The sequence below is a fragment of the Hyperolius riggenbachi genome, chromosome 10 (genome assembly GCF_040937935.1).
Source record: "Hyperolius riggenbachi isolate aHypRig1 chromosome 10, aHypRig1.pri, whole genome shotgun sequence".
Lineage (NCBI taxonomy): Eukaryota > Metazoa > Chordata > Amphibia > Anura > Hyperoliidae > Hyperolius > Hyperolius riggenbachi.
In genome coordinates this window covers 210,667,457-210,680,211 of record NC_090655.1, presented here as the reverse complement: position 1 = coordinate 210,680,211, position 12,755 = coordinate 210,667,457, and the positions used below count along the sequence as shown (strand labels likewise).

Sequence of the window (12,755 nt, the reverse complement as noted above, 5' to 3'; positions counted from 1 at the left end):
AACAGAGGAGATTGTGGTTGTGGCTGAACAATGTGCAATTAACCTCTGCATTGAGTGTTTATTACTCACCTTTGCCAATTTCTGCAGAAATATCCTCCTTTTTACATTGCTCATTTTGCCCCACCTTCACCTCTCCTACTTCCTCTTTAACAATGACCAGATGTGAATCCTGAATAACACAACATAATACAAATAGTACATTACTGGAAAGACAGAGCAGAGAAACGTTAGAGCTGATGTAAGTATGTTACTGTTGTCTTTGTCTCTGTAAGTCCCGGTTCACACTGGCGGAAAAAACGGTCTGTTCGCGGATCTTAACGGAACGGATCCTAACAGATGCAAACGGATCCAAGGTTAACCTATATATCCATTCACATTGGTCTGTTAGAACGGATCCGTTCCGCATGATCCGCTTAACGGACCGCAAAGTTGGTTCTGCAACAATTTTTCCGGACTACTGAGCCCCGCCAAACGGAAGCTAAAGCACTAAATTTGGGGGCAATGAAAAATGGAACTTGAACAACACACTGCCTATGAAATGGGACCTTTGCCACCACCGCAAGCAGGTTGACATACAGCCGGCAGGTCACTATTTGCAGCACGCCTCCCCAAAACCTGTAGTGTACCACTACCAGCTGTGCTCACCGAGTGCCCGTCCGGCACCTGACTTCACCTGGCCAAGCAGCAGTTCTGCATCTGGAAGACTCTGCCATGCACTGCACAGTAAGCTCAACCTTTTCCCTCGGCAGTGGGTGGGGACTAGCAGCAACAGCCAAGTCTGGAAATAGCAGCGCGTGGTCTCCCCCAGGCGGGAGAGTGTGTGCAGAAGCAGCTGGGGGATGACCGCAGGCTCTGTAATGGATTGGAAATGGGCTGACCTAAAGGCCATTGTGAACAGGCCCAACGGATCGGTAACGGAACAGAAACGGATCTATTTACCTTAAAGTGTCAGTGTGAACCGGCCCTAAGATTTCCTCTCACTTTGCCCATCCGATCAGCATGGTGCATGAAAGGGTTAATAAGACTTATGCATTTTCCACAGTGCTTGAAAAAGACTTCACTAGCCATTGCATTTCAGGACCGCAGCATATTCATTTCATTAACAGTTTTAGTGACCCGCCCACCAAGCAGTGGGACACCTGGCGATGTATAGCGAAACATGCACTTTTATCTGTTCCATTTCAGTGGAGCCTTTCATGGGTTCCAAGCCAATAGAATCTATGGTTTATGCATTACTGATGGCCAGGATGCCTCCAGCTGAGCGATCCTGGAAATCAAACCAAATGTGTCATTGATAAATACAGGAGAAAAAAAAAAAATCACAATAAAGTGAGGGGGCCACAATAGTACTCGCAAAGATAGTGGCTGCAGTTTGATTTCTGTTTTACCCAGTTCATACTCTGGCTGGCATACTAACATACAGCAATACATAGATATAAGAAGGGTTTCTGATGCTGAAACCAGGATAATTAAAGTAAGAATAGATATCCTGAATCATTTATAATGTCTACTATATGTCACTATTGATCCTCTTTCAAGTGTACCCATAATGACATATCACATGATGAGATAGACATGTGTATGTAAAGTGCCAAGCATGCAAATAACTAGGCTGTGTTCCTTTTTTCTGACTAAGGCCTCTTTCACACAGAGCCGTTGCGTTAGAGGGGATGTTAAGGTCACATAACGTTCCCCTAACGCAACGCATGGTGGTGCTAAACTCGGACGCTACATAGAGACGCATTATGCGTCTCTTGGTGCGCCGTTTTCGTTCGATACTGGTAGAACGAAAACGGACGCAAGACTGTGGAGACCACATGATCAGAACACTCCACATCACGTGGTCCCGGCAGCAAATCGCTGCACAAAGCGGCCGCTCCAGGAAGTAAACACTGCACGTCACACAGTGCAGTGAATATTAATTTGCCATGTGGCTAGGTACAATAGCGGTCATGTGCAAACAGTCTAACGCGGCTAAAACCGCGTATAACGCACAGCATGCTGCACTTTCTTTGAACGTGCAGCGTTACACTGTAACGCAACCTGGGCACTGTGAACAGCCCATTGATTTTTCATTACTGTGAGTTGGGCTGCATTACAGGCTGCTCTAACGTGCGCCTGTAACGTCCCACTGTGAAAGCAGCCTAAAAGAGTTAACATTCAGAACATTCAGATATGCAAGTGACAGTTTCTCTCCAGTTGAGACCCAGTTTGACTATAGCGTAACCCTCACTGGAGAAGAATTACAGCTATAATACTTTTTTTGTGTGGAAGAGACCAGCTTCTGAGTTCAGGGGTTAGATACAAAAGGTCATTAGTTCATATAGTCAAACATAAAATAAAACTGAGGGATATCTTAAAAAAAAAAAAAAAAAAAAAAAAAATTATATATATATATATATATATATATATATATATATATATATATATATATATATATATATATATATTATTAATAATAATAATAATAATAATAAAAAGAGGATAGATAAAACTGTTTATCCCGTCAGTTTATTTTTACCTCGGGTTCACTATAATGTCCTTATGTGTAAAATTGTAGTAAATTAACCCCATGCAGGAACCTACATAATATTGCTGTGTTCAGGCAATGCACAGCAATATTACTGATACTTATGCCAGCGTACTACACGTTGCACAATTAAAGTGACCCACAGTACATGGGTAATTTAATCGATGTAATGGTAACGAACGTTAAACAAGTAATTTAACGCAGGTTACCATAGCAACACTCACATAACTGATGTTCCACAGGTCGTGCTAATGGCACAATGCTCGGTACTCTGCTGCATTCAGTACCAGTAATATTGGCAGCAGTACGTGAATCAGGCTAATGGACAGGTAAATACTTCATTTTATCCTTAATTTTTTTATAGCGGTATTAAGGGTTCTTTACCAGGCTTCTTAGCTTTTAGATGTCTTTTGCTTCAGAATTTTGCCCTGTTAATTGCAGCCAGGACTACACTGTGCTGCTTGAAGTTTTTCTCAGATGATTGAAGAGACAATGCCAGCAGCATCTAGCCCCTTCAAGCACCAGGGCTCATCACATGACCCTTCCTCCACCGGACCCCTTAATACTGTATTTATAAACTTAGCCACGAGGCACCATTACGTCAAGCCCCACTCTGAACTGAACATGGGGAAGAGCTTCTTGTTCTTAAAGTGTACCGAGACAAAAAGGCTTTATACCTATAGTGTCAGGCTTTATACTTACCTGGGGCTTCCTTAAGCTCCCTTGAGGCCGCTCGGCCCTCCACTGTCTCCCCAAGTCACTCATGTCCCCCACTGTACTGTCTGGTAGATTGGCTGAGTCACGCATGCACTGCCCAGCCATGCACGCTCCCCCATCGTGCTACGGTAGCAGGGAGCATTCAGCACCTTCGCAGTAGTTACTGTGCAGGAGCAGAACGCTCCTGGCCACAGCTGTGCGATGGCAGCGTGTGTGCGACCAGGCCGTGCCGTGCATGCGGAACAAATAGTGAGTCGGCCAGGCTACCGGGCAGTCCAATGGGCAGCCTCGAGGGGGCTTAAGGGTCTTCCGATACCAAATAGGACTTTTTTACTAACCTGGGGATACTTCCAGCCCCTCGCAGCAATCTCAGTCCCTCGCCACAGCGCCGGTCCTCCTCGGGTCTTCTGTGCCTGCGCAGGCACTTGTGCATACATGTCGTCTGGCGCGTACTGCGCCTGCACAGTAGTTGTGCGCAGAAGCATTACGAGTCAGATAATGTGGATGCGTGGGCAGGGATGCCTGCGCAGGCACAGAAGAGCAGACCCCACCTGCAGACACTGAGGAGGACCAGGGCAGCAGCGAGGGACTGAGACGGCTGCAAGTGGTTAGGAGAAGCCCCAGGTAAGTAAAAAGTAGGTTTCCTATTTGGCATCGGAATTCCCTTAAGGAAGCCCCAGGTAAGTATGGAAACTGAGACTTCTTTCATTTCAGGTTCCCTTTAACCCAGGGAAACGGTCCTTTTGAAGGGAAAGTGGTATATACTGTATGTGTACTGCTGGTTTGTAAGGAGATTTAACCTCCCTTTTAATACACTTTAAGAAGACTGTCAGTTGTACGTACCAAATGTGAGGTCTTGTGATCTTCCTTCGTGGAATCCTGGGAATAAAGAAGACTAGGACTCTTTGGTGGGGTTCTCTTAATAGGTTCACCTGAAAGAAGTGTTATTGAAATGATGTGTTTATAAAGTGTATTACATATTACAGTATATAGAGCTGTAGTAGGTTTGATGTAGTTACAGAACAGAGTATGCACCCAAGTTGTAGGATTTGGTCATGTGACCTGCAGCTTGTTCCCAAGTTTAGGCACAGTATTACATGGATTTAATAGAACAATGTGTTATATGAATAATGCACAGCAAAATTTTAGTTGAAAAATGCAGTTTTTATAAACAGGAACGCAATGGAATGAAAAAGGTCACATCACAATGTTATGCAGCCATTTTATCCGCTTGCAGTGCAGCATGCAGTCAATGAAAAATATGCTTTACTGCAACTGTTAATGCAAGCATTAGGCGGTAATGCACCACATGCAGTGAGTGCATTGGGATACTGCAGGACATTGGGTCACACTGCACTCTGAATATCGCATAGACTTACTATTGCAGTGTGACTTTCTGCCTTATGATGCATCCGTAAAATCCCACTGCAATGCCACGCTATGAACTTATCGATACAGATTCCACACAGTCAGAGTTTTTAACAGATAGACCTTTCCACCTTTTCCATCTGATCTGCCCTTTCTAAACACACTGCATTCCTCTAAATGACTTTAAAGAGAACCAGAGATGTTGGGGGAAAATATTTTATACATACCTGGGGCTTCCTTCAGCCCCATAAGCCTGGATCGCTCCCACGCCGCCGTCCTCCACTGCCTCTATCCGCAGGTGCCGGGTCCCGTAGTTTCGGCCAGTCGACGTAAGCACGTGGCCAATTTTCCGCATCACAGGGGCTCCCTTCATATCCTTACGCGTGCGGCTCCATTCTACGCAGGTGCATGCATAAGGATATGGAGGGAGCCCCTGTGATGCGGAAATTGGTCGCGTCCGCCGGAAGTGACGGGACCCGGTACCGGCGATAGAGGAAGCGGAGGATGGCGGCGTGGGAGCGATCCAGGCTTATGGGGCTGGAGGAAGCCCCAGGTATGTATAAAAGCTTTTCCTATTTTTTTTATTTTCCTTCCTCTCTGGTTCCCTTTAAGTCATGACCACCATCTCAACATGTCTCCATTACGCCCACTATGTCATAGTCTTTGACTGTCACAAGCAGCTTCAACTTGTTAATACTTTTGGTAAAGGTTCCTGCATTGGCTACTATGCATCTTTTAGTTTACCATGAGCGAGATTGAAGTTTACAAAACGGAACAGGCGTGATAGTGGATGCGAGCTGTGACAAAAATGTTAACTCACCTATGCCGCTGCCTCCTGCTAATGCCCAGCACACTGCTCTCCATCTTCCTGACACTTCCACTTTCACATCAGGAACTTGGGAGGATGGAGTGCAGTGTGCAGCACAGCGTTAAGAAGCAATGACCAGGGTGAGTTAACCCTCTCGAGCCCTAACACACCAGTTCAGTTTTGTGGAACCTTATTAGTTACATAACAAAACACAGCCAGCCAATGAACACTGCCCCCAGAAGGGACATGTGAAAGTTTTCTGTTTTTTAGTATTTATTACTTACCTTTTCTGACTTGTACAGGAAATTCCTCTTCTTTAACCCTCGCATATAGTTCCTCCAACTCCTCAGCTTTGACATCTCTCTGAGTTGCTCTGGGTTCTGTGTATAAAGATGAGAGTGACATAACCTGTACTGGGGTGTATGAGACATAGGAATAGAATTTGCCATGGCATGGATTCACCAGCGACAGACTTAATGCCCAGTGCCCAGTACTCTGCTTCTGACATAGGCGTCCTGTGTTCGGAACTTGGCTCTTCCTGTCTGTAAGCCAGCACCTATTCAGTAAGAAGTCCTTGGGCTAGACTCCCTAACACTGCTACCGCCTACTGAGCGGTCCTTCTCCCTAATGGCTTGTGACCTGAGGTCAGCTGGCCAATAGGGATGATGTTCACAGTGATGACCATTTTTTTTGCAAGCCTGTGTTTCAATTGCAACCTGCTGGTTCACGAACGCCAATAGTCAGCTGTCTTCAGGTCAGAGGACATGCTGGACAGTAGTCGCTGCACATTCCACCCCTGATGAGAAACATCAGAGAGTTTGTGAGGCAGGCAGCTGGTAACACACGGGGTTGATTTATTATTACATTATGAAAAAATTTTCATTGTTTTTTTTTTTTAATATAGTGATCATTGATTGGGATCAGCTGTACTTGAGCTGCATTCATAAAGAAAAAGTAGCACTGCTAGAAATGTGATTGATATTTTAATCAGATTTCTGATGAAATCGGATCAATATTGTGTATTGCATTGCAGTAAGGCCAGAAACCCACTAGGAGCGATTTTCTGAGCGCTTTGCGATATGAAAACTCTTGCTAATGTAATGCTATGGGTGTGATCCCACTTAAAGAGACCCAGAGACGAAGAGAATATTCAATTTATACACACCTGGGGCTTCCTCCAGCCCCATCAGCCTGGATCGCTCCCACGCTGCCGTCCTCCGCTGCCTCTGTCCGCCGGTACCGGGTCCCGTAATTTCGGCCAGTCGACGCAAGCGCAGTGCGCTCCCTCCGTACTGCGCAGGCGCATGCGTACAGAGCCGGAGGGAGCCCCTGCGCATGCGTACAACTGGTCGCGTCCGTCGGAAGTTACTGGAACCGGTACCAGCGATTGAGGCAGCGGAGGATGGCGGCGTGGGAGCGATCCAGGCTTATGGGGCTGGAGGAAGCCCCAGGTATGTATAAAATCTTTTTTCATTTTTCAACTACCCTTCGTCTCTGGTTCCCTTTAACCAGCTGAGCGGTCTGGACGAGCTCAGCTCGTCCAACACCGCCAGCGGCTGCCGCTCAGGCCCTGCTGGGCCGATTTTAATGAAATAAAAAGCAGCACACGCAGCCGGCACTTTGCCAGCCGCGTGTGCTGCCTGATCGCCGCCGCTCTGCGGCGATTCGCCGCGAGCAGCGGCGAAAGAGGGTCCCCCCAGCCGCCTGAGCCCAGCGTAGCCGGAACAAAAAGTTCCGGCCAGCGCTAAGGGCTGGATCGGAGGCGGCTGACGTCAGGACGTCGGCTGACGTCGATGACGTCACTCCGCTCGTCGCTATGGCGACGATGTAAGCAAAACAAGGAAGGCCGCTCATTGCGGCCTTCCTTGTTTATTCTGGGCGCCGGAGGCGATCGGAAGATCGCCTCCGGAGCGCCCTCTAGTGGGCTTTCATGCAGCCAACTTTCAGTTGGCTGCATGAAATAGTTTTTTTTTTATTTAAAAAAAACCCTCCCGCAGCCACCCTGGCGATTTAATCAGAACGCCAGGGTGGTTAAGCAATGTGATTTTATAAAAATCTCCCTAGCATTGCATTAGCAAGAGCTTTTTCAAGTCACTAGCGATTAGAAATCGCTCCTAGTGGGTTTCTGGCCTAAAGGAGGGGCAGTGTTATGTACTGGAAGTTGCAGGACATGAAACCCCAGGACTGATTTACAAGAAGACCAGGCAGGTAGTTTCAGTATAACTTTACAGGAGAAGAGGATTCTGTTAACTTGTATTGTAAACTGGTATACAGTATATGTTTAAAAAAAAAAAAATTAGATACTTAACCACCCTGGCGTTCTATTACCGGCGCAGCAGTTTAAAAAATTTTTTTTTTAAATCATGTAGCTAGCCTAGCGCTAGCTACATGATACCCCCCTCCTTGCGGCATCCGGCGCGTACCTTCGATCGCCGCCGGCGCGTACCCACGTAAGGAAATCCCGTTCTGAACGGGATTTCCTTAAAGAGAATCTGTATTGTTAAAATCGCACAAAAGTAAACATACCAGTGCGTTAGGGGACATCTCCTATTACCCTCTGTCACAATTTCGCCGCTCCTCGCCACATTAAAAGGTGGTTAAAAACAGTTTTAAAAAGTTTGTTTGTAAACAAACAAAATGGCCACCAAAACAGGAAGTAGGTTGATGTACAGTATGTCCACACATAGAAAATACATCCATACACAAGCAGGCTGTATACAGCCTTCCTTTTGAATCTTAAGAGATCATTTGTGTGTTTCTTTCCCCCTGCAGCTATCTTCCACTGAAGTGTCAGGCTGTTTCTTCCTGCAGAGTGCAGACAGCTGTGCCTGTATGTAATTCCTCAGTATGTGAAAGCCCAGCCAGCTCAGAGGATGATTTATCCAGCTTGTAAAAGATAAGAGAGAAGAGAGAAGCTGCTCTAATCTAAATAATACACAGGCAGTGTGCAGAGAGGGGCCTGGATGGGGGAGATGCATCACAGAACCACAACACTGAAGAACTTGGCAGCCTTCCAGACACGGGCTGACAAGTCTGACAAGAGAGAGATAAGTTGATTTATTACAAAGACGGTGATAGTATAAAGTGCTGCAGTAAGCCAGAACACATTAGAATAGCTTTTGGAACTTGTAGGATGATAAAAAACAGGATGCAATTTTTGTTACAGAGTCTCTTTAAGAACTTCCCCCGTCGCCATGACGACGATCGCGATGATGTCATCGACGTCCCACCCCTCAGCGCTGCCTGGCACTGATTGGCCAGGCTGCGCAGGGGTCTCGGCGGGGGTCGTTACGCGGCGGGTAGCGGCGCACTGGCGGCGATCTAAAATTTAAAACTGGTGAGAATCAGCCCAGCGGGGCCTGAGCGGCGCCCTCCAGTGGTCATGGACGAGCTGAGCTCGTCCATACCGCCAAGGAGGTTAAGTAGAGGAAAGTCTCTTTCTTCGCAGATGCGCTCCTCTTCATGTACGAGCACAGCCATACTACTCATACGCCAATATAGCTGCACCTGCACAGTAGCACAAAGCTCATACCCTGAGGGGAGCGTGGCCAAGCTCTTGTTGGATATGTTCAGAGGGACCCAGCACAGAAATGGTGGGCTTGTGGATGGAATGGTGGGCTTGTGGATGGATCGGTAAGACTCTACTATCCAGAAGCTTTCCTCTGGCTGGAGGCCAGCGTACTAGAGAGTTTGACAACTGTCTGCTGGGTTGTATTAGAATACAGTGACAACAGCTGAGATGTTGGTGAATTAGAGCTGTGGGCTGATGGTGATGTAGCAGATAGCAGTCTCTTCTTTTGTTCCTGGCCAGGACACAATCTACAAAGCGTTTACATGCTCTATGGGTACTCAGTCATGTTTTTGGGATGTTGGAGGAAACCTGGCTATAGAAGTTATTAGACTAAGTTATTAACTGTAAGGGACAGTTAGAGACATGAATATGGACTTTGTAAAGCACTGTGTAAAGCTGGGTTCACACAGTACAATTTTCTGTTAGATCGGCGGATCGATCAGATAATTTCTGAACGGTCCAACCAGATCCCGATTGATAACGCGATCAATTCTGGATAGTTATCAACTGAAAATCGATCACATTATTAATCAAGAACAGTTTGGACGTCTACACACGATGAAATTTCTGCTCAGATTCTCCATGATGGAAAATTCTACCGTGTGTCCTAGGCTTTAGAAGCATTGTTGATCATACTGGATAATTTTGCTTCCGTGAAATTTCTTATAATTTTTGCCATTAAGGCTTTGCATAAAAACTTGATTTTGCCTAACTTTCACAAGTTACGCAAAATTACAAAATAAAATTCTGACTAGGTTTGCTGGATCACTCATGTTCACCAAGATCAACTATAGTGATAGCATGTGAGGAGGAGAGCAAGATTCTAATGGGCTGATGGTTCCTGAATCCCCCCACACACCTCTGGCCACGGACTGTCTCCCTATTACTTTTACTGACAGAGGAAGAAGAAGACAGATTGTTGTAGTGAGTGAACAACGAGACTTTTCAGTATTGAGTTTTTATTCCTCACCCGTCCTGATCTCTGCTGGAATTCCCTTCTCTTCAAACTGCTTAACGCTCCCATCACACATCTCTTCTTCATTTTCAACTTTTACAATGATCAGGCCTTCACCCTAGATAAAATATAATACAGTGTACTGGTATTGTATCCGCTTTGCAGTAAAACAAGACTTTTCTTATTAAAATACTTTTTTTCCCAGCACCTTATAGTCTTGTTGGATCTTGTGATCTTCCTGTGTAGAAACCAGGGAATGAAGAGAACTTGTACATCTCTCTGGCGAAGTTCTGTTACCTGATCCATCTGTATGAGATAAAAATGCTGGCTGAATACATTGCTTCTTTGTCTTTATATCAGAGGATGTATGGACTCAGGTGAATGATCCACAGTGGCATATCTAGGTAAAATAGCACCCATGGTAAACACTGAAATTGAAGTGGGTCGGCCTGATTCTGCAGCTCTAATATCAGGGGTCTGCAGTGACGTGCAATGGCGCCCCCCATGGGAGCAAATGGCATCAGGCATAGCTGAAGAGATCAGCGCCTGTGCCATGGAAACGGGAGCAAGCACCATGGCAACTGATGGCACAACCGGGTGAGTTCCATCCCTAACTATTCATCTGGTTGGAGGCAGTCATGACGCCCATAGCGCTGTGGCGACTATGGCACGAGCAATGCCTGTACCCCTGCAGATACGCCACTTATGATCCATCCTGTTCTCTAAGCTATTCTCTTACTCAGTGATATGAGGGGCAGCTGATTCTCCATCTTTGTACGGTTCCAGGATAGAAAAGCTTCCCACACCGAATGCTTCGGCCCAAATCAGTTCTGAAATGAATCAAAGAAAATTACAACACAAGACATTAAAAGCATATTCAAAAATAAGAAAAACTACACTATGTAAAGAAGTACTTGCAAAACTTTATAAATGGGAGAAGGCCTGTCAGCGCCCTAATACAGCAGCTTACTGAATGGAACTGCATTCCTATACTATAAACTTTAGCTACCACTATCCTAGCAGCTTTAAAGCGGACCTGATCTCCAAATTTCCTCTCTTCTGCTCTAAAAGATACGCAACAGCATAATAACATTTAAAGAAAAACGTTTATTTGTTACAGCTAATACAAATCCTACAATAAATCTGCAGTGTTTCTACTTCCTGCTCTTCTTCATCCTACAAAACCGGTTTGTTACTGCCTTTGTCACACTAGGAGAAATTTCCTTTTGAAGGTACCATATTTTTCGGCATATAAGACGCACCTTTTCTCCCCCAAATTTTTGGGAAAGAGCCAAAGGTCTGGTAAGATGCCCCCCCCCCCCCCCCCCCAGGTCTTACCGATCCAGCGATGTGCGCCATCTTCACCATCCGTCTCTGTTTACAGCCGATTCCATCGGCTGCGCACTTGTCCTGCACATCCTCTGTCCTGTCTGGTAGCTACTCAGAATCAAAATTTAATTCAGCGCTGACCGTGGGAAAGGGGGGTTAACTTACCCATGTCCCCTGAATCTAATGCCTCCACTTGTGTTCCATGTTGATCCCAAGCTTTAGGATTGAAGGAGACAGCGCGGGAGTGACATGGAATGCAAGTGGAGCGCATCAGATCCAGGCGGTGGCATGGGTAAATTAACCCCCCTCTCCCTCGGTGAATGAACCAGATTGTATGTCACCCTGAAATAACTGCTGTGCAAACTTCAGAGATTGGATCCTCCAGAGGCTTCCTACGCTGTCCTCTGACTGCGACCCTGCCACACTCCTTTTTTGGCACAAGCGTGGCCATGCTGTACCTGCATGAGCATAGGCAAACGCAGGGGGGGGGGGGGGGGGGGGATTACAGCTGCCCAGAATCCCCCCTCAGCCCAGGGCCGGTGCAGTGTCTGGGGACAGGCACAAGTTGAGACGCCAGAATATCTGCAGGCATCCTGCAGCTCACAGAACTGCCCCCTTTCTTTCCCTGCTACAGTTGACTTTGGATGGAGCAGCAGCGTGTGTACAGAGCATGGAGCAGCAGCGTGTGTACAGAGCATGGAGCAGCAGCGTGTGTACAGAGCATGGAGCAGCAGCGTGTGTACAGAGCATGGAGCAGCAGCGTGTGTGCCGAGCATGGATCAGCAGCGTGTGTACAGAGCATGGATCAGCAGCATGTGTACAGAGCATGGATCAGCAGCGTGTGTACAGAGCATGGATCAGCAGCGTGTGTACAGAGCATGGATCAGCAGCGTGTGTACAGAGCATGGATCAGCAGCGTGTGTACAGAGCATGGATCAGCAGCGTGTGTACAGAGCATGGATCAGCAGCGTGTGTACAGAGCATGGATCAGCAGCGTGTGTACAGAGCATGGATCAGCAGCGTGTGTACAGAGCATGGATCAGCAGCGTGTGTACAGAGCATGGATCAGCAGCGTGTGTACAGAGCATGGATCAGCTCTGGGGAACTTAACAGAGACAGTTATGAGCACAGCCCTGTGCCCTGCTGTGTGAATGCTTCACTTTCCCCTTCATTACCAATGTCGGCTGTCCTCACTATTATCTGTATCCAAACTGCTCCTGATCGATCCTGTTGTCAATCAGGAACAGATCAGACATTTAGGAATTAATTGTCAGATCCTGTCAGTCAGACGGGAAATTGCATTATGTGTACCCAACTGTATTGTGCGTGGCTGGAGACCTTTCAGGAATTCTCCCCTTGAAAACCCTGGGTTTGCCCTGAGCACGGCCGCGCTGTAACATGAGTGGCTCCGGCTTACTGCGCAGGCACTGTAGGGCTGCAGTCATGCCTGAACAAGAGCGTGGCTCCGATATGATTA

At 46.7% G+C, this 12,755-nt stretch overlaps 1 protein-coding gene across 1 annotated transcript in view; it reads right to left on the bottom strand.

Moving 5' to 3' along the window:
• Window positions 1-12,755, bottom strand: part of LOC137536782 (zinc finger protein 850-like) — a 182,663-nt gene that overhangs the window by 100,749 nt on the left and 69,159 nt on the right. Inside the window, exons 8-14 of the mRNA XM_068258985.1 lie at window positions 11,288-11,386; window positions 10,689-10,773; window positions 10,158-10,255; window positions 9,965-10,067; window positions 5,708-5,803; window positions 4,091-4,179; window positions 70-169 (exon numbers count right to left, since the gene is read on the bottom strand). Of these exons, the coding sequence (XP_068115086.1) occupies window positions 70-169; window positions 4,091-4,179; window positions 5,708-5,803; window positions 9,965-10,067; window positions 10,158-10,255; window positions 10,689-10,773; window positions 11,288-11,386 (670 nt within the window). The remainder of the gene's footprint in view (window positions 1-69; window positions 170-4,090; window positions 4,180-5,707; window positions 5,804-9,964; window positions 10,068-10,157; window positions 10,256-10,688; window positions 10,774-11,287; window positions 11,387-12,755) is intronic.